The sequence below is a fragment of the Loxodonta africana genome, chromosome 19 (assembly GCF_030014295.1).
Source record: "Loxodonta africana isolate mLoxAfr1 chromosome 19, mLoxAfr1.hap2, whole genome shotgun sequence".
Classification (NCBI taxonomy): Eukaryota; Metazoa; Chordata; class Mammalia; order Proboscidea; family Elephantidae; genus Loxodonta; species Loxodonta africana.
The window spans coordinates 20,372,015-20,399,810 of record NC_087360.1 but is presented as its reverse complement, the minus strand read 5'-3'; the positions used below and the strand labels follow the sequence as shown (position 1 = coordinate 20,399,810).

Here is a 27,796-nt window from a genome sequence, read left to right as displayed (position 1 = left end):
TGGGCTATCACACAGTGAAGGGTTTTTTATGATTCTTTGATTGGGGAACCTAGGCGGAAGCCAAGTTATGGTACCGGGTTTTTGTTTGTTTTTTGTTTTCCCGAGTGTGTTTCTCTTTCCCCTTCTAGATCGGGAGGAGTGCGCTTGTGACCTCCTCTTCATCTCTGCCTTCCTTCCCCTCCACACTCTCCTGGTCGAGGGACGAAAGCACCCGAAGGGTTAAGTACATTCTGAATTGGTTGGTCTCTGGAGGAGGCGGCAGTGCTCATGGGCGCTTTGTGCTTCTGTCCTTCAGTCCTGCTAACTGCCCTTCTGTCCCGCATGGGCTCCGCTTCCCTCCTGGTTTCTCACAGCACAGCGGGCACATGCAACGCAGACCTGTAGAGAGATGCCTCCCTTCCGTCTAACTCCACATTGCTCAGTTACACACATGATATTTAACAAGGTTCACAAATCACCCTATGGCATTGATTCTGAGCATACTGTCTTTTTAAACAATCGGAAAATTAGCTGGCTGCTGGTTAACCGTTGTAATAGGGAAATCCGTCAGACTTGTTCAGAGCTCCCATTATGGATCAAAACTAGTGTCTTTGGACTAGTTGAAGCACTAACATGTCATGGTTTCTTTTTTTACCCTCTGACATATTTTCCGTCAGCACCATGCCTGACAAACCAGGCTTTTCCAGTCCCTGCATCCCACATGAGCATTGTGACCTACAGTGGCACTGGAGGTGTGAGCAGCTGTTGGTCTGAAGCTGTTCACATGCACTAATTGGCCACATCCAACCTGCTGATGTATCACTTACATTCTCAACAACAATACATGGTTCAGGTACCTCCTTTTAGAGTAGCCAAGCAACAAGTGTTTATTAAGCACCTCTTGTTTGCCCAGCCAGGTCCCTGGGTAGCACAATAAAGGTTGGCAATTCGAACCCACCCAGCAGCTCCACGAAAGAAAGTCATCGTGAACTGCTTCCATAAAGATTAAAGGCCAGAAAACCCTATGGAGCAGTTCTACTCTGTAACGCATGGGGTCGCCATGAGTCAGAATCAACTCAAGGGCAACAGGTTTGGTTTTTTTTTTTTTTTTCCTATGCCCAGCCTGTTGGCAAGTCAGTTAATAGACTTACGTGACACAACCGAGCCCTGCTCCCAGAGGCACCATCAGTAAACAAATTATTTGCACAAAGAGTGCATGACCTTAACCTGGGACAGTCACGGAAAGGTTTCAGGCTTTGAAGACCTAAGTTCAGGTGCTGGCTCAACCTTTTATGAAAGGGGAGTGTAATCAAGGTGAGAGAAGGGAAGTTCACTGTGGGGAAGGGGCCACCTTTACAGACAACATGGGATCTGCACAGAGCCTTGGTCCACTCCCTATGCATCAGGGCCTTTGTGGTCCTTTTCCACTATCAGAGCCTTTAAAGGAAACCTTGATATATGATACTTAGAACTTTTTGAGCAGTTCTGAAATTGACCTGTAGTGTTTTCATTATATTCCAATAAAACGAAGGGTTAGAGAAGTAGTAATGAAATATCCAGTTTGAAACTTTGTTAATAAGAGTCAAAAAACTTTTGTCCACTCTGAAATTTTTTTTTTAATTTTTGGTAGTTTTGAAAATCATGGCAAGGACCACTCGCTGAGGCAAAGTGTTTTTTAAACTGGTAATCCTGGTTGTTTCTGACAACTTTGTCCTGGATTTAGATTGTTACGGTATGTCTGTAATCAGAGAAAACTGAAAATCTGTTAAAGAAACCGAACCAGCACCAGCTATAAAGTAACTTTTCTATTAACAGCTTTAAAAGAGCAGCACTTTTTAACCAATAGATCTTGGCTCTGCATGTTTACAGTAATTTTCATAAAATAGAAAGCTGGCTAACTTGCTTTTGTGGACAACGGCAAAGGACTTAACGTGTAAGTAACAGATTTCCTGGGTGGCTGCTGGGTGGCTGCCCCTATACTTCGTTTTTTATTCTTGAAAAATGGTTCCTTCATGCTTTTATGAGGTATACGAGTTGTTACTTTTCTAAAATGCTTAAATGAAACTTGGTATTTTTAATCATTGTGGGGTAACGCAGTTGATTTCTGATTACCAAACTACATCCAGGAAAGTAAAAAGGCCCATTATAAAAATGTGGAACTTTCTGTGTTTAATTCTATTACTTAGATTTTTCCCCACTGGAGCAACTCTGGAAGGACTTCCCAGTATAATTATTTAAATGCAGATTTTTTACATTCCATTTGTGTGTGCGTGTGTGTGTGTGTGTGTGTGTGTATTAAAGACAAAGAAATGTAAAGCTTAGTCCAACGCCCCCATGAAAGGTGAGAAGGGGGTCACTGTTTCTAGAGGTCCCCTCCAGAAGACCCTGGTCTCACTTTTCCCTGCGCTGGGTTTTTTTGGGGACGCAGTGCTGCCCTTGGCCTTCCGTCTGGCCTACTTGTACCCTCACTCACTGATTCCTTCCTAAAGGCAGATCAAACCACGGCAGCAAGTGGAGCATAACTGCTTGCTGGCAGGAGATGTAGAGGAAGAGATCTTAAACACTGTAGTGGGTTTTACTGGACCCAATTCTACAGAAGGAAACCCTGGTGGCGTAGTGGTTAAGCACTACAGCTGCTAACGAAAGGGTCGGCAGTTTGAATGCGCCAGGCACTCCTTGGAAACTCTATGGGGCGGTTCTACTCTGTCCTGTAGGGTCACTATGAGTCAGAATTGACTCGACAGCACTGGGTTTGGTTTTGGGTTAATTCTACAGAATCCCCATGTGGCTCGAAGCCATTATTCTTAATAATTTGCCAGTTGAATTTGAGTGAGTGTAAGTTCATACTGAATTTTAGGAGCCCAAAGCAAGTGTCTTCTGTTAGAGTGCCCCGGACTGCATAGGGGACTTTGGGGAACTGTGAAAAGACCTTGGCAGACAGAGGAAGAGAGCATTGGCCTTGGGAGGGGAGAAGAGGCCATGGGGATAGTAAGCAAATATGGCCTGCACAAGGGTCTCCACCCTGTGGGTGGGTGACTGCTATGCCTGTCCCCATGGGGCCTGTCGGGGCCAGGCAGCATTATCAGTAAGGAGCAATCAGACTGTACATAGACTTCTTAGACTGACTGACCCTAAATCAGCCATTCTTTTGGATGATGCTGCAGAGTCTCCATATATTTAAACGAGGCTCTTAGTTTACAGCTATTTCCTTAAAAATTGCAGCAGCTTTAAAATCCCTTAGTCAGAGAGACTGGAAGAAGGGAGTGGGCAGACTCATTAGGGGGAGAGTAAATGGGAGTATGTAGTAAGGTGTATATAAGCTTACATGTGACAGACTGACTTGATTTGTAAACTTTCACTTAAAGCACAATAAAAATTATTTAAAAAAAAATCCCTTAGTCATGTACATGTTTTGATTAACTTGAATTAAATTCAAGGCGTAGAACTGGAAGTTGGTCATATTTATGTTTTGCAAGATAATCAGTCTAGGCTTTGGATCAGCTGCCACTGATCTCTGTTCTAGGTGAAGACATTCTCAAACCCTATGGATAAAATCAGTACTACTGAGGGAAAGTAATTTTTACTAAACACTGCAGAACTAACCTAGTTTTAGTTTCCTTCAAAGGAACATGGTCCCCTTCAGATTTTTTTATCTTGGAAGGCCCTCCTACTTGGCAGCACTGCCATTTGCTCCAGGGTATTGTTAGGATTCCTCCTTTAAAATTGCCTTTTGAATCTCTGTCCGCCCCCCGCCCCTTTTTTTTTTTCGTGTGCTTTAAGTGACAGTTTACAAATCAAGTCAGCCTCTCATAGACAAACTTATATACACCTTGCTGTATACTCCTAGTTGCTCTCCCCCTGAAGAGACAGCACACTCCTTCTCTCTACTCTCTATTTTCATGTCCATTCGGCCAGCGTCTGACCCCCTCTGCCCTCTCATCTGCCGTCCAGACAGGTGCTGCCTCCATAGTCTCATGTGTCTACTTGATCCAAGAAGCTCACTCCTCACCAGTATCATTTTCTATCCCATGGTCCAGTCCAGTCCGTGTCTGAAGAGTTGGCTTTGGGAATGGTTCCAGTCTTGGGTTAACAGAAGGTCTGGGGACCATGACCTCCGGGGTCCCTCTAGTCTCAGTCAGACCATTAAGTCTGGTCTTTTTACGAGAATTTGAGGTCTGCATCCTGCTGCTCTCCTGCTCCCTCAGGGGTTCTCTGTTGTGTTCCCTGTCAGGGCAGTCATGGGTTGTAGCTGGGCACCATCCAGCTCTTCTGGTCTCAGGCTGATGTAGTCTCTGGTTTACGTGGCCCTTTCTGTCTCTTGGGCTCATAATTACCTTCTTTGGTGTTCTTCATTCTCCTTTGCTCCAGGTGGGTTGAGACCAATTGATGCATCTTAGATGACTGCTTGCTAGCGTTTAAGACCCCAGATGCCACTCTCCAAAGTGGGGTGCAGAATGTTTTCTTAATAGATGCCACTCTCCAAAGTTCTCCGTCCCATTTTTCAATCTCCACGGTTGCACCGAATCTTTTTTTTTTTTAAGAGTGGATCTTCTTTTTTTTGAAACAGATAAAAGTGATTCAAAGCCAAGTGTCCTACTGGTTTAAAAACAACTCATGACTATGAATTAATAAGGCTGTTTTTTTTTTTCCTGTGGCTGATAAAAGCCATCTCTGAGGGCGGTTCTTGGAGAGCCAGGAGTGTCTGAAGCAGCAGTGATCTTCGGAGCCCCAGGCATGGAATATCACAACTAGCTGGAGGCAGGGGACCTGGGTTCCTGGTCCCATTTTTTTTCTAACTCTGTGGCCTTGGGTGGGCCACCCAGCCTTTTTCTGTCCTCTAGTGTCTCAGCTGGTGTTAGACTAAGTAATCTGCAGATGGCTTCCAGCGCAGAAGGCCTATAGGTGCTTAAGTTCTGGCATGTTTGTTTTTTAAATAGAACCCTGAGTGGCACAAATGGTTAAGTGCTGGAGTACTAACTGAAAGGTTGGTGGTTCAAGCCCACCCAGAGGCACCTGGGAAGTAAGGCCTGGCCATCCTGTTTCTGAAAGGGTCACAGCCTTAAAAAAATCCTGTGGAGCAGTTCTACTCTGCACACGTGGGGTTGCCGTGTGTCAGAATCAACGGCAACTAATACCACCAACATCATAGTTACGCTCCATACTCCATTGAGAGCTAAATGTGGGTGTGTTGCTTCATATGTCTGTTTTCATTTGTAACGCGGATCTTTTTATGGAGTAGCCCCTGGGCTAAGAAGAACATGGTGTGGAAAAGGAAAGAAGTCATTTCTGGATCCACTGTTCACCTATTACTAAATTTTTAGTAAAAGGTGGGCTTTGGTCCCAAATGAGATCCGGAGCGTGAAGGCTGCATAGAGTTAACAGGTAATGATTCCTGGGGAAATCTCTCGAGAAGTGTCTCGTGTTCTAAACTAACGGAGGCCACCTTTTCTGTCTTTACTTTAGGCATCCAGGCTGGAGAAGCAGAACAGTACCCCTGAAAGTGACTACGACAACACCCCCAATGACACGGAGCCCGATGACACGGGGTACAGCTGCAGGAAGAGCATATGGGGGAGGGTGGGCTCTGAAACACCAGAGACCCAGCAGGCCTAAGTGGCACAGTTTGTGCTCAACTGCTAACCTAAAGTTTGGTGGTTCAAACCCACCCAGCCGTACTGGAGAAGATAGGCCTTGTAACCTGCTCCTGTTAAGACTACAGCCAAGAAAACCGTATGGAGCAGTTCTACTCTGTAACACGTGGGGTCGTCATGAGTTGGAACTGACTCGAGGGCAACTAACAGTTAACGACGACAACAGTAGGCCTTGGTCAGGAGAAGCAGTTCGTCACCTACACCCCTTTTCTCTATTTTCAGACCCATAAGGTTGTAGAGTATTCAGACGTAAATTCCTAGTGTATACATCCATCTTCTCATCTCTCATTGTCACAGAGGCCTTTTTTTTCACCAGAAGTCTATACATGTCTCTTAGTATCGGTAATCTGTTTAAATCGAGCCCTTCACTTCATATTTAAGTCAACATTAAGTTATAGTCGGCATTTGTACCCAAGGAATTGGCCCTGTTAGGGTTGGCTTTATAAAGACACATCCTCCCCATTCCAGTTATTTCTTCCCTCACGCCCCCCCCCTCCCCCGTTCTGTGAGAGTGACTTTAGTAATTCCTAGCCCCACGGGAGGATGAAATGGCCTGTGTATGTGTGAGCCGGGGCTGCCCTCTGATGAAATAATCTTACCAGTGAGCGACGCTCAGACGGGACAGAGGAGACCAGGACAGCGGCCTGTTGGTGCATTCCGCAAGTGCAGATTAAGTGGCTAGTAGAAGCAGAGAAGCAGCTGGGAACACCTGTCATATCCAGCCACTTCTGTCTTCTTCGCAGGTCAAGCAGAAAGGGAAGGCAGAGGAGTATGGTGTGGCAGGGTGACAGCGCTGCACCAAATGCCACAGAGCCCCACGCAGCCCCCAGCCCCTCTCTCCCCAGCACTGAGGATGTCATCCGGAAGACTGAGCAGATCACCAAAAACATCCAGGAGCTCTTGAGAGCAGCCCAAGAAAATAAACATGACAGGTGAGGGGGACCGGATATCCTGCTTCAGGAGAATGTGTGTACTTGCCGTGAAAGAGAAGCTCTTTCAGTTAGCAACCAGGGTTTTTTTTTTTCCCCTCCAATTTACTAGGCAAAAACTTCAGATTTATACAACAGGCTTAAGAACAAATTTGTAAAAATTTTGGGTTTTTTTTTTTTTTTTTTTAACATAGGGTTTTTAATCGTTACCTTGTTGAGAGGTTCTCTGAGAAATAAATGCCTCTAAAATAGAATCGCAGCATTTTGGGTAGTGACATTGCTACTTCTGGATGGAAGTGAAAAAGAAGCCACCTTAAAACTTGAGTAGTGTTTCTTCCAGCCTCTGCTACTCCATGTGATCTTTAGTTAGGGAAGTTTGCTGACATGAATGGTGTCCTCAGGTGAACCTGATTTCTTACCTGTTTCCGTGTGTGTGTGTTTAAACTTCTAAGAAACAAATGGACTAAAAATAGAAGTTGACCTAATCCTCACCCAAGTCATTCTCTGCTCATGAAAGAAGAATCTGTTTATTCTGAACAGAACCGTATCCTGTGGAGTTACTTCTTACTGTAAAGAGGGAACTGGCTTTTGTTCTCTTTTATCCTTTCGTTCTCCGAGAGTGAATTCTCTGAGAACTTCTGGTAGGTTGTCAGCCGTTCTGGGTGACATCCTAGTTGTCACACGCTGGCCTGATTTATACATACGCAGAAATATCATTTCACGCCATCCTGTTGAGTTTGAGGAAGCAGCAGCAGAGTCTCATTCTTTTCATTAGGTCAGTATCTTCGTCATCTAGTGCTGCTATAACAGAAATACCACAAGTGGATGGCTTTAACAAAGAGAAATTTATTCTCTCACAGTCTAGTAGGCTACAAGTCCAAATTCAGGGCGTTGGCTCCAGGGAAAGGCTTTCTCTCTCTGTCAGCTCTGGAGGAAGGTCCTTGTGTTCTAATCTTCCCCTGGTCAGGGAGCTTCTCAGGCGCAGGGACCCCGTGTCCAAATGGCGCACTCTGCTCCTGGTGCTGCTTTCTTGGTGGTATGAGGTCCCCAACTCTGCTTGCTTCCCTTTTCTTTTATCTCTTGAGAGAGAAAAGGTGGTGCAGGCTGTCACACCCCAGGGAAACTCCCTTTACCTTGGATCAGGGAGGTGACCTGAGTAAGGGTGGTATTACAATCCCACCCTAATCCTCTCAACATAAAATTACAATCACGAAATGGAGGCCAGCCACACACTACTGGGAATCACAGTTTAACCAAGTGGACACATATTTTGGGGGAGGGGGGACACAGTTGAATCCATGACAGTCAGCAAACGGTAGACTTCGGTGAAGAACTCCTCATCGTGCTCTGCAGAAACAAGTCACTCAGGGAACATGGTGCCGTAGAGTCTCTCCTGCCTCTGTTCTGCCGCAGGACAATGCGTCAGCATCTTCTGGGTGCTCATCTGTATCGCTGGCGCTGCCACGCTGACCCCCCCCTTTTTCTACTGTTTACCTTTTTTATATGCAGTTCAGGCTTCTCCCAGGGTCCTTTCTCCCACTAGAGAAGAGAGGAGTAATCGGTGTTTATTAAAGGTTACGAGCGAATCTTCATGGGTGTACCCTTGGAGGGTCCTCAGAGAGAAAGAGGAAATGTCCGACTTTCTCCACCTCCTTTCCCAAAATCGCACAGCTACTTCGCCCTTTCCCCAGTCTCCTCTTTATCCCAGGCCTTTCATGCCTCGTGTGTGATAGGTGTTCACTTACTTTGCTCAGCTTCATTATCTGATTCTTTAAAGCAAACTGTGTCACAGCTTTCCGAAGTGCAGTTTTTGACAATCTTTCAAGCAGCCTTGGTACCAAGAATAACTCCTTCTCTAGTGCTCTCTGCCTCCCTTCACATTTCCTCTCCTTCAGAAGTGCTGTGCTTGTATTTCGGACTAAAAAATGTGCATACATTGTATCGCTCTCTTTGGTAGTTGTCAGAATAAATAAATACCTGCCCCGAGGCCTTTTCGGGCTCCAAAGATTACAATATGGTGCCTCGTACAATTTGAGAAGTTCTCTTTTTTTTCCCCAGATGTACAAACCCGTTCAGTACATTTCATGATCTGATATTTTTTTTAAGACCGTGAGGGAATGATGCAGAGATTTTCATCATTAGCTTAAGCTTTTGGTTTAAAACCAAAACCAGTCCTAGAGGATTTCTATTTCATAAATTGCTTGGTACTGTGTTAAAATTGCTGGTTGTTCACATAGCCAAGTCACTTTCATTTATAACTCTGCATTGTAGTAATTAAATCCATGCCTTTTGCTCGTGTTCTCTCCTTCGTTGATCTGTCCCTCGTGCTTCTCCTAAGGAGACCCATATCCCATGCCGGCACATTCAGGCTTGGTCCTGGTTCCCTGGGCCAAGCGAGCATCCTGCAGCCTCTGACCTTCCTGCAGCCTGGCCCCATATCCTGGGCCTCTGGCTTGCTCTCTGCCTGTGTCTGTCTCTCTCTCTCTCACAGGTACACATACACGTTCTCTGTTGCTCTCTCTCTCTCACACAGACACACACATTCTCTGTCTTTCCAGGAATTACTACGTAATATTCACAAAGACCTTTTTGAGGAAGGATATCGATTTGAAGTTGGGAAAGTAAACTCCCTCCCCCCGAAAAAAAAGTGAACTTCCCATGAGAGTAGAGGAGAACTTTCTCATCAACCTGCCTGTGCCGCCTTTTGTGGCTTGTTGAGGTTGTCCCAAAATAGTGTGTATTGAATAAATGTTCCAGAGATGTCTTAGGAGAAATTTCTTCTCCATGGAGGGTGGGGAAAGGGCGGGTTGTATTTCTGGGTAAAAATGAACACTGTAGGCAGTAAAGGACGTGTCCGCAGTGAGTGAGCTATGAAGTGTGCACGCTGGTTCAGGAGATGGCCGTGCATGACACAATGACCGCTGTGGCTGCTGCCTTTCTCTGAGTGACCGTGCCACCAGGTGGGTTGTTGCCCCCACGTATTTGCAAGTTAAATATCTCCTTACGTGTAGGCATTTCTGTGAGTACCTGGCCTATGGTTCTAACTGCTCCCAGAGGGAGCCCAGGGCCATGAGGAAAAGGTTAGTCAGGGTTTCCCACTTGAAGGCACTTTGGATAATAAAAACCATTCTCTTGAAATGTAACAGTTTAATTACAATGTAGTGTATCTTAATTTAAATAGTTTTGGTACTAAATTTCTCACAAAGATGAACAGAGATTGCTTATGACAATCTTCAAGCAGAAACCAACTTCATGGTTTAAAACCCTGAGGGAAAATGTTAACTTGATGGCTCTAAGTGCTAGAGTAGGTGCTAACAGCATTGAGTTCTGTATCTGAGGAGGTTGGAAAATTTGGTCGCAGGGGTTCTTGCGTAAGGCCAGACTGAGGCCCTTACAGCAGTATTTCTTTTTTTTTTTTTTTTTACTGGATAAATTTATTTATTTAAAATTTTTTTGTGCTTTAAGTGAAAGTTTACAAATCAAGCGAGACTCTCATACAAAAATTCATAAACACCTTGGTTTGTACTCCTAACTGCTCTTCCCCTAGTGAGACAGCACATTCCTTCCCTCCACTCTTTTCATGCCCATTCGGACAGCTTCTGACCCCCTGTACCCTCTTATCTCACCTTCAGACAGGAGATGCCCACATAGTTTCGTGTGTCTACTTGATCCAAGAAGCTCATTCTTCCCCAGTGTCATTGTCTATCCCATAATCCAGTCCAGTCCCTGTCTGAAGAGTTGGCTTTGGGTATGGTTCCTGTCTTGGGCTAACAGAAGGTCTGGGGACCATGACCTCCAGGGTCATTCTAGTCTCAAGTCAGACCATTAAGTTTGGTCTTTTTACGAGAATTTGGGGTCTGCATCCCACTGCTCTCCTGCTCCCTCAGGGGTTCTCTGTTGTGTTCCCTGTCAGGGCAGTCATCAGTTGTGGCCGGGCGCCATCTAGTTCTTCCGGTCTCAGGCTGATGTAGTCTCTGATTTATGTGGTCCTTTCTGTCTCTTAGGCTCATAGTTACCTTGTGTCATTGGTGTTGTTCATTCTTTCTTGCTCCAGGTGGGTTGAGACCAATTGATGCACCTTGGATGGCCGCTTGCTAGCATTTAAGACCCCAGACGCCACTCTCCAAAGTGGGATTCAGAATGTTTTCTTAATAGATTTTATTATGCCAGTTGACTTAGATGTCCCCTGAAACCATGGTCCCCAGACCCTCGCCCCTGCTACTACACTGGCCTTCTAAACGTTCAGTTTATTCAGGAAACTTCTTTGCTTTTGGTTTAGTCCAGTTGTGCTGACCTCTCCTGTATTGTGTGTTGTCTTTCCCTTCACCTAAAATAGTTCTTATCTACTATCTAATTAGTGAATACCCCTTGTACTCCCTCCCTCCCTGCTCTTGTAACCATCAAAGAATATTCTCTTCTTGTTTAAATTATTTCTTGGGTTCTTATAATAGTAGTCTTATACAATATTTGCCCTTTTGCAGCTGACCAATTTCACTCAGCATAATGCCTTCCAGATTCCTCCATGTTATGAAATGTTTCACGGATTCATCATTGTTCTTTATCGATGCGTAATATTCCATTGCCTCACAGCAGTATTTCTTGACGTGCTAAAAACAGGCTCCCGTAGGGCTGCTTCATCCAACTCAGCCACGCTCTAGGGCAGAATCGACTCGTCCACCAGGGGTTTGCGTTTTTGTTTTTTTGGTTATAGGGCTTCCTGGGCCATGGGTCAGTCTTCTAGAAACAAACCCAGGCTTGGTGGCATGTGGTAGCCAAGAACTGTCACTTAATGCCATCATCAATCTGTTTCTGCCTCTCTGCACTTTGTAATGCAACTACTCAGGGTGGAAACCCAGCCTTCGAGGAGTGGGAAACCAACCTCATTTCATACTGTCACAGTAGTAAGAATAAGACTCCTGGATTCTTCCATTTCTTCTCACCTAAGAAGTCAGAATCACCAGCCACCAGGGGAAAGAGGCTTGCTATAATGAAAGACACGAACCTGTCGGGAGAGGCCTGTGGGATAGCAGGGAGGAGCTCAGACTCCGGCACCAGGCAGCACGGCTTGAGCTCAGCCTTCCTCTTAGCAGCTGTGGGACCATGGACAAGTTGGCTGCTTCTCCAGGGTCCTTTTTTCCTCATGTGGAAAACGAGCATGCTAATGATACCAACCTCATAGGCTGCTGGGTGGATCTAGTGAGTTCTCTGTGGAGCCAGAGCTTGTACCAGGTCAGCGCTCCTTAAGCGCTCACTCTGGTGCTGTCACCTAAGAGATCAGGTGAAGAGGCGGCCTGGAAAGAAGGGTCGGACGGGCAGACATCATGCACTTGGTTTTCTGAGAGCATGTCAATGAACAGGAAGGTGCTGCCTGAGCTCGACCTGTTGCTGTCAAGTCTGGTCTGACTCACGGCGACCCCTCATGTGTGTCAGAGTAGAACTGTGCTCCATACAGTTTTCAGTGGCTGATTTTTCAGAAGTATGTCTCCAGGCCTTCCTTCCGAGTTGCCTCTGGGTGGGTTCGGACCTCCAACTTTTCAGTTAACAACTAAGCATATTAACCATTTGTGCCACCCAGGGACCCCGCCATTTTATTACAAACAAGCAGCAACTTCAGGAAAAGTAGAGAAATGTCTGAACAAGTAAATGAAGTAGACTTCAGTGTTTTCTCCTCACTCAAAGATTTTGATTTCCCACCAATTCAGATGCTTTCGAATGGAAGGAATTTAGAAGTGCTCATTGGCTAAATGGCACGTGGGTGTTAAGGTAGAGGCCCCAATTATAATGCTGAGTTTTTTTCAGTCCTTTATTTTTAAAAAGGACCCCTGATGGCACAATGGTGACACTCGCTGCAAACCAAAAGGTCGGCAGTTCAAACCCACCAGCTGCTCCATGGGGGAAAGATGTGGCAGTCTGCTTATGTAAAGATTTACATCCTTGGAAACCCTATGGGGCAGCTCTGCTCTGTCCTGTAGGGTTGCTATGAGTCAGAATTGATTCGATGGCAGCGGGTGTGGTTGGGGTTTGGGTTATTTTTTAACTTCTGTGGCCTTTTGCATGGAAATGTTTGTTTCTCTTTCAAGAAATGAGGAAGATCAAACACATGAGAAATAAATTACCAACTTGAGGAGGTGCTCAAGTTGCCTTGTGGCTTTACCCAGGCAATAGTGTATGTTGCCTGCATTTTATACCTGCAGATGGCTTTTATCTGAGCTACGGAACTTGGGAGAAGGGACGGGAAACTGCTTTATTACCAGGTGCCTTCTGGTCGAGTGTGTCCAGGGTGGCTAATCGCGGCCTCAGGCCTTTCATTAAGGGGATAGAAATGGAAGCTGCTTGTGCCCCTGAGTACTGTCTCTGAATTATTTTTACTGTCACTGAATAACCTCATCAATATTCTTGCAGTTATATTCCCTGCTCAGAGAGGATACACGTAGCGGTTACAGAAATGGCAGCATTGTTCCCCAAAGTAAGTCTCTTTCTACTTACTTGGTTCCAGTCCTTTGAAATGAGCTGCAAGAAATGTCTTTATGACATTTATATTAACGTTTTTGTAGCACACAGAGCTTTAAATAACAGTCATATAGTTGTTCTACAAGAGTATTGGTTTTAGTAAGATGAGGTAAAGACAGAACATTAATAAGATGAAATTTTATCTGGAATAATTTACCCAAGTGAATTAATAATTTTCAAAATATTAATAGCACATAGTACTAAAATTTACACTGCATGCTGTGTGATCTTTTGAGTCAGAACTTTTCAGTACTTCTTGCCGGGTAGATTGCAAGGCTTCCCGTAGAAAAAGTGCATGACAAAACTGCCTTTCACTGTATGGAGCACGCTGAGTTGTTTTCAGAAGAACGCTTGTCCCTTGTTCTTGGGTGTCTACCCTCTCTCTAGTTGACGGCCAACAGCTGTGCTTCTCTCCTTAGAAACCCAAGTCCGACTTGGTGAGGACTTCCCTCCGTTTACTGACATCCAGTGCCTACCGCCTGCAGTCTGAGTGCAGGAAGACCCTCCCTGGGGACCCTGGCTCCCCCACGGACATTCAGCTGGTCACTCAGCAGGTCATCCAGTGCGCCTACGACATCGCCAAGGCCGCCAAGCAGCTGGTCACCATCACCACCAAAGAGAACAACAACTGAAGAGCGGAGCGTCGTCCCTTGTATTTTCTAGGCTTTTTAAAGTCCGATTTCAAATTTAGACACGGACCTTTTCAGATTTTTACAAAAACAAACATTTAATGACCATTGAAAACTTTTTAAAAGAAAGCTCAGTATTATTTTTGCATGTTTTCTAACAAATTTTCGACTATTAATTTAACCCACTTGCCTTATTTTGTGCCTGTTTGCCAGTCTCGTTTCTGATTTTCTGTTGTGTCTTCAGTGACTGTCAAGTTAATGAGCATCTACATCCAAAAGCATAGCTTCAATGTTCAGAGTCTGTTAGGATTTGTCACCCCTTAAAGCTCCCTGCCTATGGTTAAAACTATAAACGAGGTTTTTAGGAAAACATTTTCTTGAAAGAGTTTAAAAAAAAAAAAAAATCATCATTATCTGTTCCCTGCCAAGCATTGTGCAATAAGTGAGTTTTCCCACCTACTGCAAAGTCTCTGCATTTGGGGTATCTCCGAGCAGGTATGTGGAGAAGGACTTTGCCACTTTCTAAAATGATGTAACAATCTCTCTTGGAAGGAAACAATGAATTGCTCTATTTCTTTTAGCTGCTCTATCCTGTCAGATATTGTTTAATTTAATTTTTTTACTTGATCTTCTATCTCTTTCGATTTTGCTGTCATCCTGAAGTCTCCACGGAGTCAGATAAAGCATCTGCACACACCCCCCATTGTGTCCATTTGGCCATGTTCAAGACAGGAGTGCCACCATGATGTCACTCTGGGTCAAGAGCTCTGCCTTCCCACTGTCAGCCCGACCTGTTATCTAGAACGTGCGGCAGAGTGGAACATGGGCCGAACAACCTTAACGAATTCTTTGCCACCCACCCAGTTATCACTGCCATGGATTGTGTGGGGGAGAGTCTTCTACTCCCTGGCCTTGTATTGTACCTGGCATCCAAAATTCAGTTACTCCTTCAGCCTCTAATGCTTTCTCAGCATGACCTACTTCACCTTTTTTGTCACCTTTAAGGACTTCTTATAAGGTAAGATTTATACAGTCATCTGAGTTCATTTCTTCCCTGTTGCCTGACTGGTACTTAAAAATTAGACATCAATTTTCAGAACTTTCTTAGGGAGTGTGCTCTGGCTGATGACCAGGTTTAAGTTCTGGAATGTGCCGAAATGGTTTTTTAAATTACTAAAACAACGTTTCTTATTCTGAATGTTCCACCTATTCCTATCCCCAGTCAGTGCAGCAGTTTTGAGCACCTAGACTGGAGGGGCCAGGCGGAAGTGCAGGTGATGGAGGAGAGACAGCTGGCGAGCCCTGCAGCAGTGCGGGCCTGGGGTTGCCAGAGCTTTGTTTTTTCAGGAGATACCTGAAATCTGGATGTTTTCGTGCCATCTCTCCATCTTTAAAGTTGGCAACTAATCCAAATGTTTTAATAGAACCGGTGTGGGGAGCCATGGCCTCTAGGCTGCCAGCTCACAGCCTCAGCCCCAAGACATCTACAGGGAGAGTGGCTTCCCCTGTCACACCTGGTTTAGTTTCTGAGCCTTACCTGTAACGTAGCTGCCCTACCCTGTCCAGTTGCTGCTAGTCCTCTTTTTAACCATACCCCTCTGCCCCGCAATGGTCATGCACGCATGTGAAGAAGTCCAAATAATCAGAGTACGAGTTGTCTCTATTTTCACAGAACCCATTTGATTCATGATAAACTTTATAGCTTGACCGTATGCTGTCATGAAAATAGTACCACAGTGGTGGTTGGTTTACCAAGTCACGGTGTGTGGGCGCTTTTGTTGGGTCTTGCTCCACTGTGAGTAGCTTGGGAAAAAGGGTTTGAGTCTCCAAAAGACTCATCCCACTTGTTTGTCTGCACAGCCATAAGTGCCACACGGTTGCCAGGTGCTGAGGTGAAACTGCAGTTAGAACTGCCTTCGAGAAGAGGTCTTCTAAGGTTCGAGCACCGTCTGATACCACTTTCTGCATGCTTCGGGTCCTTAGCTGCCCCTCTTTCTTGTAAACACCTGTCCCTCCTGTTGCGCCTGCCCAGGTCCTCAGGAAAGGCCCGGCGGCAATCCTGAGGATAACCAGGGAGGAGCGGCACCCTCAGAGGCTTGAGATGCATTGTCTGAAAGAGGTGAAGCGGTGTCTTCACTTGAACCTACGATACAGGACATCGATTTTATCCCCCTAGAGAAAGCCAAGGAATGTGGGGATCAGGGACGCACGTGTAGTTGTAAGAATACCCCGGAGGAGCTTGCTCTGGTAACTCACAGGGCCACCTCGGGAAAGAAGCTCTCAGGTGGAGTGGCACTCATGGCCACAGGTCGCCCGTCTCGTTAAGTGCCCTCACGCTTCCATAGCCTGACCTGAGATTGTGTGCCAGGGGCTCTGCAGTCCTGGGGGCAAATCGCACCTTTTCTGACCGCTTGTTGTAGAAGGCCACCGTTTGCACATGGATCCCAGAGCCTTGCACTAATGTCTGTGTCCTGTAAGTCATTTTTACCCTTTATTCTCAAATACCCCTCCCCCCCGGAAGCTGAGGGGACAGAGGCGCACTTTATGAAACTGGCTCTCGCGGGCGGCACAGCCCTACACCCCGGAGGTTCTTTAACTGAAATCATCCTCTGCTGTGGAGATGCAAATAGTTCTTATTTGCCAAAGAACAATGAATTGGGCCCAAAGAGCAAATACAGCATTTTATAAAATTGGAACTAGGAGCGCACAACCCGGGAGCTGTTACACAACCTCCTAAATGATGGGAATTGCAGAACCAAGAGTGGAACTAGCCTATTTTTGTCCTCAGTAGCATCCGTGAGCTTTCCAGCAATATGATTCGATTTCTCTCCTCGTCCTGGTTGAAGGTAACCCTTCTTTTTACAAAAGAATATGCTGCATAGGAAAAATGAAATGCCTTTTACTCAAACGTGTTTTACCATGTCACTCATTCTGTACTTATTTTTCATTTTTATTGTACATTCTCTTCCTGTAATTATTGTACAACCCTTTAAGCGTCGTCGTAAAATTGTTTTGGAATTTGCCTGCTAGGTATGCAATAAACAGGCTCTGTAAGTGTCTCTGTGGCAATGCTGCAGTTGTTGTTGTTAGGTGCCGTAAAGTCGATTTTCAGCTCCTAGTGACCCCACGTGACAGACTGGAACCACCCCACAGGGTTTCCTAGGCTGTGATCTTTCCAGAAGTAGATCGCCAGGTCTTTCTCTCACAGAGCCACTGGGTAGATTCGAACTGTCAACCTTTTGGTTAGCAGCCCAGTGCTTAACTGTTGCACCACCAGGGCTCCTTGGCAATGCTATGCGCCAGTCAGTTGATGTTTCCTTTATTACCAGGTGCCATCGAGCCAAAGCCACTCAGTAGGAGTTCTGAGAAACTCCTCCTCACACAGCACCATCTTCATTAAGAGACGCGTGTGATGCGCTTCCTCCCCGGGGGCTCTGTCAGTTGTACAGTGGTAATGGCCATTGCCGCCTCCGCACTTACCCCGTGCTTAGTAAATGGCTTTCTTAAGTCCTGTGTCAAGGTACTAGTTCCATGTATCTTCTGATGCATTTACTCCACAAGTTCGATTTTTTAAAGCCAGCGTCAGACCCCAGGTGGGCCTGCTGAGTCACAGGCTGCTGGGCTTCTGACTCTGCAGGTCTGAGGTGCGGCCTAAGAAATTGAGTTTCTTACAAGTTCCCAGGTGATGCTGATGCTGCTGGTCCTGAGGCCATAGTTTGAGAACCACTGCCCTTGACCATCGCAGGCCTCTCACCACAGGGCTCATTGCCTTCTGCTCTAAACGTGTTTTTATAATATATAATTATTATTATTACAGCCAACATTTATCAACTGTTTACTCTGTGCCAAGCACTGTGCTAAACACTTTACCTGTATTAGCTCATTTAATCCTCACCACAACCCTATGGAGTAGTTGTTATTCCCATTTCACAGATGGGGAAACTTCCACATGGGGAGGTTAAGTCTCACATCAGAGGGGAGGGAGAAAGGCCTCTTTGACATGCTCAGAATATGTTAGCTATTGTGTGTCTAGTTTGTCTTACTTCTCTTGGAAACAGCCAAGTTGTGTTTTCACAACCCCAGCAGTGCTCGTGACTGACAATCCCAGAGAGGATGTCACCTCTTCGTGTGGAGGGGGAGCTACCACGCCATCCGCACTGAGGTGGGCTGAGGTCCCTTCTGGCATAGGACCCCCGAAGCTCTAGTTCTAAGAGGGGCAGGTGGGCAATGTGAGACTATGGAAATAAATGACTTTTGCAGCCCTATCAGGGTCTGTGTCCCCCAAAGACTGCAGGCCCCTTAAGCCTCCCCTTGAGTCTCCTGGTGCCTGCACCTGCACAGTATTTGCTGAGTGACCACAGGAAGGACAGCCTGAGCTCCTGTCCACAGGCTCCCAAGCACCAGCAGGCAGTGCCTGTGTCGTGTTTTCCACCTCATGCTGCGCAGATGGCTGCCTCGCCACAGGGAAGGCTCCTCATGGTCTCAGGAGTAACCCACTGCCCAGACTCCGGGTAGAGGAGACAGACTCAGGTGGTCCCTGCCTCTGCCAGCGGCCCAGCGGCCAGAGCCATACAAGGTAAGATTCCCTCATCCTGCCCTGTGCTATTTTCTAGCCACTTCACAGACTGGTGTGTATACTCAAAACAAAGCCAGGCCCGGAGGTCCCCTAAGGAAGGGACCACTGGACATAAGGAGCAGTATGGCAAGGGCGCTCCCTCTTATCCCATCTCCCCCCATCTTCTTACACCCAGGCTCTTGGCACAGCTTCTCTGACCATTTTCTCTTCCCAGGTCCCCAAACTGCCTAAACCTGCTCAGAACTTCTCAGCCTTCCACTTCTTTCCTACGACCCCAGTGTCTCCTCCAGAATCTCTTCCCATTCTTCGCAACACCGGTCCTTCTTGGCACTCATCTTTCCCACACAATTCCCTTTCCAGCCTCTCAGGCCTCATGCCTCTTCTACGTCTCTGCATCTTGCCGTCCCCTGGGGTGGCCCCGGCTTCACCTCCCTTCCCTGTCAGAACTCCCAAGTTATTGCCAGTCACATGGCCTTGGCCTTTTCTCTTGGCTTAGTCCTGTACACTTCATCTCTCCCAGGTCTCGCTTTCTTCATGAGCCCCTGCACACCTTAGGGACAGGTAGGAGTTTTGAAATCTTAATCTTGTAATTTCTCTCTGCCAAGGCTAAGATTGGCCTCTCAGCCCTCCCCTTGTACAGCTATTTGCTCTCCACTTCCCTCTGCCAGCCTTCTCCTTCCCTTCTCAAGATCTCACCCTTCAGTATTTCCCCACCCCAACCTACTTCATTCAGACCAGAGGGACGGAGTTCATAATAGCATTCACTATGTGTAGCCACTGTGCTAGGTGCTCTATACATTTTCTAGTTAATTGTCAAGACAATCTCGTAAAGCAGGAATTGAAACTGTCCATTTTGCAGATAAGGAAACTGAGGCTTGGCCCTAGAGCCCACAGTCGGTGGTGGAGTAAGTCAAAGCACACAGCCTGTGCTCTTCACCAGCGGGACCTGCTGGCAGAGGTGGGCCCTCCCTCCCAGGATGAGGAGGGCTGGAAGAAGGTGACAAGGACAGGCCTTCTGGAACCAGAAGGGGTGAGGAATGGCAGCAGCCTTGTCAGAGGTGCAGTGGGAGTGTCAGGGATGGGGGCCAGGGCCCTCAGCTCTGCCCAGCCCAGGCCTGGGGTTGTTGCTGTGTGGTCCTCTGCCCGCCTGGTGGGAAGGCTTATCGGAATAGAGCCTGGGTGGCCAGTCTCTTGTTTTGTCTTTCAATTTCTTATTTTTGCCACAAGTATTTCTCATCTTTTCTGTTTGTTTCAAATTGAGATATTCAGTAAATGCTGCTCAAGACTCTGATCTGTATGGTAGGACACTGCCCAGTTCAACCGTGTGCATGATTACAGGACCTCCAGGTTCCACAGGGCATGCTGACTTGCCCGAGCCAGCTGTCCAGGGTGAGCAGCCCCATGCTGGGAAGCAGGAAGGCCCCTTTAAGAACTGAGATGGGCTGTCCGCCCCATCTCAGGGTTGAGGGCGACCTCTCCCAGTGTGGCTGGAAGAGAGCCTCTGACTCCGAGCCAAAAAATGAAGAGTCTAGCCTGAGTCTGACCTGCTTCTCATTAAAGCAAGATGAAAATTGTGCCCAAGCCCAATGGTAGACATGGTCTCCTCTACCACAGTGTGTTTCCTGGGAGAAGAGTATCCTCTCGGCTAGGAATAACAGGTCCCTGTGAGCTTCATAAGAGTCCCTGGTGGCACAAATGGCTAACACACTTGGCTACTAATCAAAAGGTTAGTGGTTCAAGTCCACCCAGAGGTCCCTTGAAGAAAGACCTGGCGATCTGCTTCCAAAAATCAGCCACTGAAAACCCTGTGTAGCACGTTCTACTCTGACACGCAGGGGGTTGCTGTGAGTCAGTCAACTCGACAACTGATGTGGTTTTTGCGGGTGTGTTCGTGTGTGTGTGTGTGAGCTCCGTGCTTTCTGCATTCCTCACGTCTTCACATCTCTGTTCTCTACATTTCACAGATAAACTAGGCCCAGAGAAGGGTCCCCCAGCCACTAAGTGGTAGGGTGTCCACACTAGAACCAGGGCCAGCTTGGGCCAGAGCCTCATTCTTTTCTTTGGCCCTCCCTGTCTTTTACTGTGAAATACAGATACAGAAGTGTGTTTAACATATCCGTGTAGAATTATGAAGTGGGTTCCTGTGTAGCCGCCACCCAGGCCAAGAACACTGCCTTTCCCCTGTAGGTCCCCATGGGCTCCTCCGTCCCCTGGACTTTAGCGGTATCGTTCCCATGCTTTTAGTTGAGCGCTAGTGTGTGCATCCCTAAGCAACAGCTTCGTTGTGCCTGTTTTTGAACATGTAAGTGGAATACTACTGATCTTATAGCTTGTTTCTTTCCCTCCACTTTGTGAGAGTCACTCACCTAGGTCCATGGGTGTAGCTCCAGCTACTTCATTTTTCATGCTGTGTAGTATTTATTGAATGAATACACCTCAGTTGATATATCTAGTATGTTACTGACATTTGAGCTCATAGTAGCTTTTGGCCCTTATGAATAAAGCTGCTATGTGAGAATTATTACATGTGTCTTGTCGTAGTCATCTAGTGCTGCTATAACAAATACCACAAGTGGATGGCTTTAACAAAGAAAAATTTATTTGCTCACAGTCTAGTAGGCTAGAAGTCCAAAATCAGGGCACTGGCTCCAGAGGAAGGCTTTCTCTTTCAACTCTGGAGGAAGGTCCTTGTCCTCAATCTTCCCCCTGGTCAAGGAGCTTCTCAGGTGCAGGGACCCGGGTCCAAAGGACACACTCCGCTCCTGGCACTGCTTTCTTGGTGGTATGAGGTCCTCCCTCTCTGTTTACTTCCCTTTCCTTTTTATCTCTTGAGAGAGAAAAGGTGGTGCAGGCCACAACCCAAGGAAACTCCCTTTAGGTTGAATCAGGAATGTAACCTGGGTAAGGGTGTTACAGTTACACCCTAATCCCCTTTAGCAGAAAATTACAATCACAAAATGGGGGACAACACACAATACTGGGAATCATGGCCTAACCAAGTTGACACATTTTGGGGGGACACAGCTCAATCCATGACATGTCTGTGGGTACATACATGACTGCATTTCGGTAGGGTACATACCTAGGGTTGATACTGGGTCATAGAGTGTTTGCATCTCCAGAAGATGTCGGATGATTTTCCAAAGTGGTCGTACCGATTTATATCACCACCAGCAGAATACGAGGTTTCATGTCTTTATTAATCAACACTGCTGCAACCAAACCAGATCAAACCCATTGCTGTCGAGTCGATTCCGACTCAGCGACCATATAGGACAGAGTAGAACTGCTGCCCCATAGAGTTTCCAAGGAGCGCCTGGCGGATTCAAACTGCCGATCCTTTGATTAGCAGCTGTAGCACTTAACTACCATGCCACCAGGGTTTCCACTGCTGCAACAAGACATTTTAATTTTGCCAATCAAGTGGGTTTGTAGTGACGTTTCAGTGTAGTTTTAATCTGCATTTCTCTGATTAAAAATGTGAGTGAGAGACCGATTTGAGATGACAGCCTAGTCATAGGCACCACACCATCCCTCTATAGCAAAGATTTGAAAAACAGAGTGTAACAGATACAGATAACCCTGGAACCCTGAGCATCAAATGAAAGTATAAAGCATTAGATCAAACACCAGTTGGAAAAAAAAACTGAATGACAGCAGCAAACAGGGAGAGATATGGAGTAGAGGTGTCCTGCCAGCCAGTCCAGGGCCATTTTGAGACAAACCTAGCAGCAACCCTGGTGAGGAGCATAGGAAGACAACATCACAGAACTCCCAATAAGAGAGACAAACTGAGGCAGGGCCAAGATGGCAGAATACTCAGACGTTTCTTGTGGTCCCTCTTACAACAAAGATTAAAAAAAAAAAAAAGTGAATCGATTATATATGACAATCTAGGAGCCCTGAACATCAAAGACAAAGTTGAGGAGTAGGACTGACTCCTTAGGGGGAGGGAGAGACAGTTCAGAAGCAGTGAAGAAGTGCCAGACTTGAGCTAGCTGGCACCTGGTGAGCTGGTGCACATGGACTGAGCTAAGCAGTAGCGCTCGAGACACATTTTACCATGTCGGGACAGTCCGTGCAGCAGAGAGTCTGCACAAGCCTCTGGAGCCAGGGGGGAGTGACGCTGGATCTGCGAAAGTTAAGTGCAAGCGTCTAACCTACCATGCGGGATCAAAATAACCCTTCCCCCTTCAGGACTTTCTTAGGGGAGAAGTGCCTCTTTTCCGCTCACGTACTCCCTCCCCACTCTGCACTGATACCAGCCCAGCAATATTCAACAATTGCCACACCCCTTAAGCCAGAAATAGGACCTGTATCCAAATCAGTCTCCTGGCTTTAGAGAAAAAGCAACAAAAAAAACCGCCAACTCCCCTAAGCTGGGTACTCAGGACTAACCACACCCAAACCAGTCTCTTGGCTTTAAAAAATCATCACGCCCCCTAAGCCAGGAACTCAGGGCAGGCACCGCCCCTTTGCCAAGACACAGGCATAAGGGGTCCAAGGACTTTGAATGCCTTTCATCCCTGCCTAGACCTGTATGGGCCCCATTCAACAGCGTAGGCCCTCATTAGCGTAGTACAACAGGATATATATCTGAAGCCTATTTTCAACTGCAACAGCTAAAGGGAAGTAGCAGATTTGTGACATTTGACACTGCCCTGCCTATTAAGCCGGGTCCTCACCCACCCACATCAGGGGTCTGAGGACTGGCGGCTTCACCCATTCCACCTAGCCACCCACGATAGCGTTTGAGAATAAGTGGTGCCTCCCAATCTTTACAGCCAACAACATTGGGTGCCCAAAGTGTGGCTGCAAAACTCACCCACCTACCCAATCTAGGGGACAAGGACACACCTTCTACCTAGGCACTCAGCGGCAGCCATCAGCCCCCTACCTTGCAAAGCACATAACCCCCTACTGCAGCCAGATATTGGTGCCTGCTCCAATCACCCATGCATAACCCTGCCCATCTAGGACTGTAGGTGAGAGCCGGCACCACACACTCAGTGACTGACGACCTGGACACCGGAGCTGAATCCACACAAGAAAAGTAAACGGAATCCTGGGCTCACACACCTATAGCAGCTCTAACCACCTGGCAACAGGATGTGAGAATTTCAAAGACACTGCTAACCAAAGTAGCTTACACACCCAACCTATTTGGGCATATCAGAGCAAAACAAAAAGCCAAGATACAGTAAGCAAACGTAAATATAATAACTTATGGATGGCTCAGAAACAACAGTCAATATCAAATCACATGAAGAGGCAGATCATGATGGCTCCAGCAATTGGCCAAAACAAAGAACCAGGAAACCTCCTGGAGGAAGAGAAGGTCTTGGAATTACCAGAGGTAGAATTCAAAAGATTAATATACAGAGCTCTTCAAGAGATCAGGAAGGAAATCAGGCAAAACTCAGACCAAGCCAAGAAAGAGACAGAGAAACTGCATAGACATACCTGGAGTGAAACAAGGTAATCAGGCCATGAGCTAGAGCCAAGGAGGGAAAGTATGGGAAGACAGATGAGAGCTTCAGGGATCCCAGTGTATGCAAAGCAGGGAGGAAATCAGGACCCAGAGACAGGACAACTCTCCTGCAGTGGTACCTGACCAGTAGGGTAGATGGCAAACACAGAGCAGTAAACAACACCCCTCCCTTTTTTTTGTTGTTTTTCTCTCCCCTCCCCTTCCCAGCTACTCACCCTGCCCCTCCCCAGCTGGAGAGAGTACCTTCGTGACCCCTGGCCACCTGTCCTGCTCCTTGCCTGCCACCCACCCACACAGCGAGCAACTGTAAGCATTCCCGTACCCCTGGCTAGCACCCACCCAGCACACCCTCAGCCATCTCACACATACCGTGAACAGCAATAAGGGCTCCCCCTCCCTGATGCTGCCCTGTCCACCTGAGAGCAGGTAGAGAACACCCCCATGCCACCAAATGAGCATCCACCGAAGTACGGCTGACAGAACAAAACAAAAATTTGTAAGTAAATGACACCTTATTGCCTCGGAGACAGCAAAAAATATCAAATCATATAAAGAAACAAGACAAGGTGGCTCAACCAAGTGACCAAACTAAAGGGGCACAAACCCTCCTGAGGAAGAGGTGGTAAGGGGCCGCCTGATGAGGGATCCAAAGGCGTATACAGGGTCCTCAAAGGGACCACGCAAAACACAGACCAAACCCTAGGATAGTTCACAAACCCTCCTGAGGAAGCGATGGTAAGGGACCACCTGATGAGGGACTCCAAAGGCGTATACAGGGCCCTCAAAGGGACCACGCAAAACACAGACCAAACCCTAGGATAGTTCACAAACCCTCCTGAGGAAGCGATGGTAAGGGACCGCCTGATGAGGGATTCCAAAGGCGTATACAGGGTCCTCAAAGGGACCACGCAAAACACAGACCAAACTCTAGGATAGTTCACAAACCCTCCTGAGGAAGCGATGGTAAGGGACCACCTGATGAGGGACTCCAAAGGCGTATACAGGGTCCTCAAAGGGACCACGCAAAACACAGACCAAACCCTAGGATAGTTCAGAAACCCTCCTGAGGAAGAGATGGTAAGGGACTGCCTGATGAGGGACTCCAAAGGCCTATACAGGGTCCTCAAAGGGACCACGCAAAACACAGACCAAACCCTAGGATAGTTCACAAACCCTCCTGAGGAAGAGACAGTAAGGAACTGCCTGATGAGGGATTCCAAAGGCCTATATAGGGTCCTCAAAGGGACCATGCAAAACACAGACCAAACCCTAGGATAATTCAGGAAAACAATGCAAGAACAAAGGGACAAATTTAAGAGGCAATTACAAATCATACAAAAACAGCAACTAAAAATCCAGAAAATTAACAATAAAATACCAGAAATAGATAGCTCAGTCGAAGGACAGAGAAGTAGCATTGAAACAATGAAAGAAAGAATTAGTGAAATAGAGGACAAAGCAGAAAAAAATGAAGAAAACCTAAGAGTTATATGGGACACTATGATGAGAAATAATTTATGCATGATTGGAATCCCAGAATAGGACCAAAAAAAAACAGAATTTTTGAAGATCTGTTGGAAGAAAACTTTCCCAATATTATGAAAGATGAGATTCCTATCCAAGACTCTCAAAGAACCCCATACAGGATAGACTCCAAAACAAAGTTATTAAGACATATGATAATCAAACTCTGCAAGTCCAAAGATAAGAGAATTTTGAGAACACTTCAGGGAAAACAAAATATCACCTACAAAGGGACTCCAATAAGACTAAGTTCAGCTTCCTCAGCAGAAACCACGCAGGCAAGGAGGCAATGGGATGACCTGTATAAAACCCTGGAAGAAAAAATTTGCCAACCAAGAATCATATACCTAGCAAAACTGTCTCTCAAATATGATGGCAAAATTAGGATATTCTCAGATAAACAGAAATTAGTGAAATTTATGAAAACCAGACCATCCTTACAATTTTAAAGGGCATCCTTCAGGTAGAGAACCAATAACATCAAACAACAACCTGAGAGTAAGCCACCTGATGGCGTCATCAAGATGTCAACCCAGATAGAGAAATTGCAAAAGTAAAATAAAGCCACAGAACAAAAAACAGGGAAGCAGAGATGTCAATCTGTAAGCAACAACAACTTCAAAACAAAAGGGGAATAAATGGTGTAGACAGAACTTCCATATGGAGAGAAAGTCATGGCAGTATCAAGACATAACAGACTGTCTTAAACTTAGGAAGATAAAGGTAAATGTCAGAGTAACCACAAAGAAAGTTAATAAATCTACTTACCATACTGAAGGAAACCATAAAGGCTCTATAAACACAAAATGAACAACAATGAGGGAAATAAATATATAAGCAAAAAACTCAGCACAGAAAATTAAGTGAAACAAAGAAAACGTCAATACCACAACAAAAAGCTAACAAAATGACATTAAATTAATATCTATTGATAATCACATTGAATGTAAATGGTTTAAATACACCAATCAAGAGACAAAGAGTCGCAAAATGTATTAAAAAAAATGACCCATCAATATGTTGCCTACAAGAGACACACTTTAGACACAAAGACATAAACAGGTTAAAAATCAAAGGATGGAAAAATACCATGCAAACAGTAACCAAAAAAGAGCAGGAGTGACAATATTAGTATCTGATAAAATTGACTTTAAATCAAACTCCATCATAAGAGATGAGGGGCATCATATAATAATTAAAGGGACAATCCACCAAGAAGACATAACCATAATAAATATCTACACACCCAAAAACAGACCCCCTAAATACATAAAACTAACGCCATTGAAAAGAAAAACTTGGGAGCAAGCTAGAATGAAGAAAACTAAAGACACAAGGAAAAGATTAGTCCAAAGGAATAATGGACCGCAACTACCACAGCCTCCACCAGACTGAGTCCAGTACAACTAGATGGTGCCTGGCTACTACCACCAACTGCCCTGACAGGGATCACAGTAGAGGGTCCCAGGCAGAGCTGGAGAAAGATGTAGAACAAAATTCTAACTCACAAAAAAAGACCAGACTTACTGGCCTGAGAGAGACTGGAGAAACTCAAAAGCAACAGGTTTTTTTTTTTTTTTTTTTTTTAAATAGGACAGGTAGAACTGCCCCAAAGGATTTCCAGCTTTGGTGAAGGGAGAGATAATACACAATACGGGGGAAGTCAGCATAACATAGTCAAAGTAAAAGAAGACACTGAAAGGCACACAAGAGTAAAAGGCAATAATGATAAATACTAATACAAACCTGTAACAACAGTAATAACAAAAAATAATATACAATTGGATATATAAGTAGATATATAAACTGAACAGGGGTTGGAGGGTATATGGAAGTACACTCATATACATCTATGTGTGTACATGCCACAAATATACCCATGTATGCAATAGTGTACACAGGGGACACAGTCATGAAAACTTCCTGTCTATAACCATACACTTCTGGGACTAAGATACTAGGCTTGAGGGTTAGGGACCATAGTCTCAGGGCAGATGTCTAGGTCAACTGGCATATCATAATCCATGTAGACAGTGTTCTACATCCTACCTTGGTGAGTTAAGTGACTGGGGGTCTTAAAAGCTTGCAAGTGGCCATCTAATATATAACAATTGGTCTCTTCCCATCCGGAGCAAAGGAGAATGAAGAAAACCAAAGATTCAAGGGAACAATTGGTCCAAAGGACTAATGGTCCACATGAGCCACAGCCTCCACTAGCCTGAGACCAGAAGAACTAGGTGGTGCCCATCTATCACTATTGACCGCTCTGACTGGGACAACAATAGTTAAGTCATGGACAGAGTGGGAGAGAAATGTGGAACAAAATTCAAACCCATAAATAAGACCAGACTTACTGGTCTGACAGAAATTGGTGGAACCCCCAAGACTATGACCCTTAGACACCATTCAAACTTGGAACTGATGTTTAATGAGAAACTAATTTGCTCTGTAAACTTCCACCTAAACCACAATAAAATGTTCAAATTAATAATAATGTGGTTGAATGC

The 27,796-nt window shown here is 45.8% G+C and overlaps 1 protein-coding gene across 10 annotated transcripts in view; it reads left to right on the top strand.

The window, feature by feature from the left end:
• The window catches only part of GIT2 (GIT ArfGAP 2), a 58,896-nt gene extending 42,129 nt beyond the window's left edge, over nt 1-16,767 (top strand). For 5 of the 10 annotated variants that reach the window (XM_010598898.3, XM_010598895.3, XM_010598897.3 and 2 more), the window contains 5 exons: nt 129-218; nt 5,443-5,525; nt 6,374-6,562; nt 12,962-13,025; nt 13,489-16,767. In XM_010598898.3, coding sequence (XP_010597200.1) covers nt 129-218; nt 5,443-5,525; nt 6,374-6,562; nt 12,962-13,025; nt 13,489-13,701 — 639 coding nt within the window. In that variant the 3' untranslated portion in view covers nt 13,702-16,767. Of the gene's footprint in view, nt 1-128; nt 5,362-5,442; nt 5,526-6,373; nt 6,563-12,961; nt 13,026-13,488 lie in introns of those variants that run through there. The other 5 variants (XM_023559407.2, XM_064272342.1, XM_023559406.2 and 2 more) reach the window with 3 other exon arrangements.
• The last annotated feature ends 11,029 nt before the right edge of the window (nt 16,768-27,796 follow it).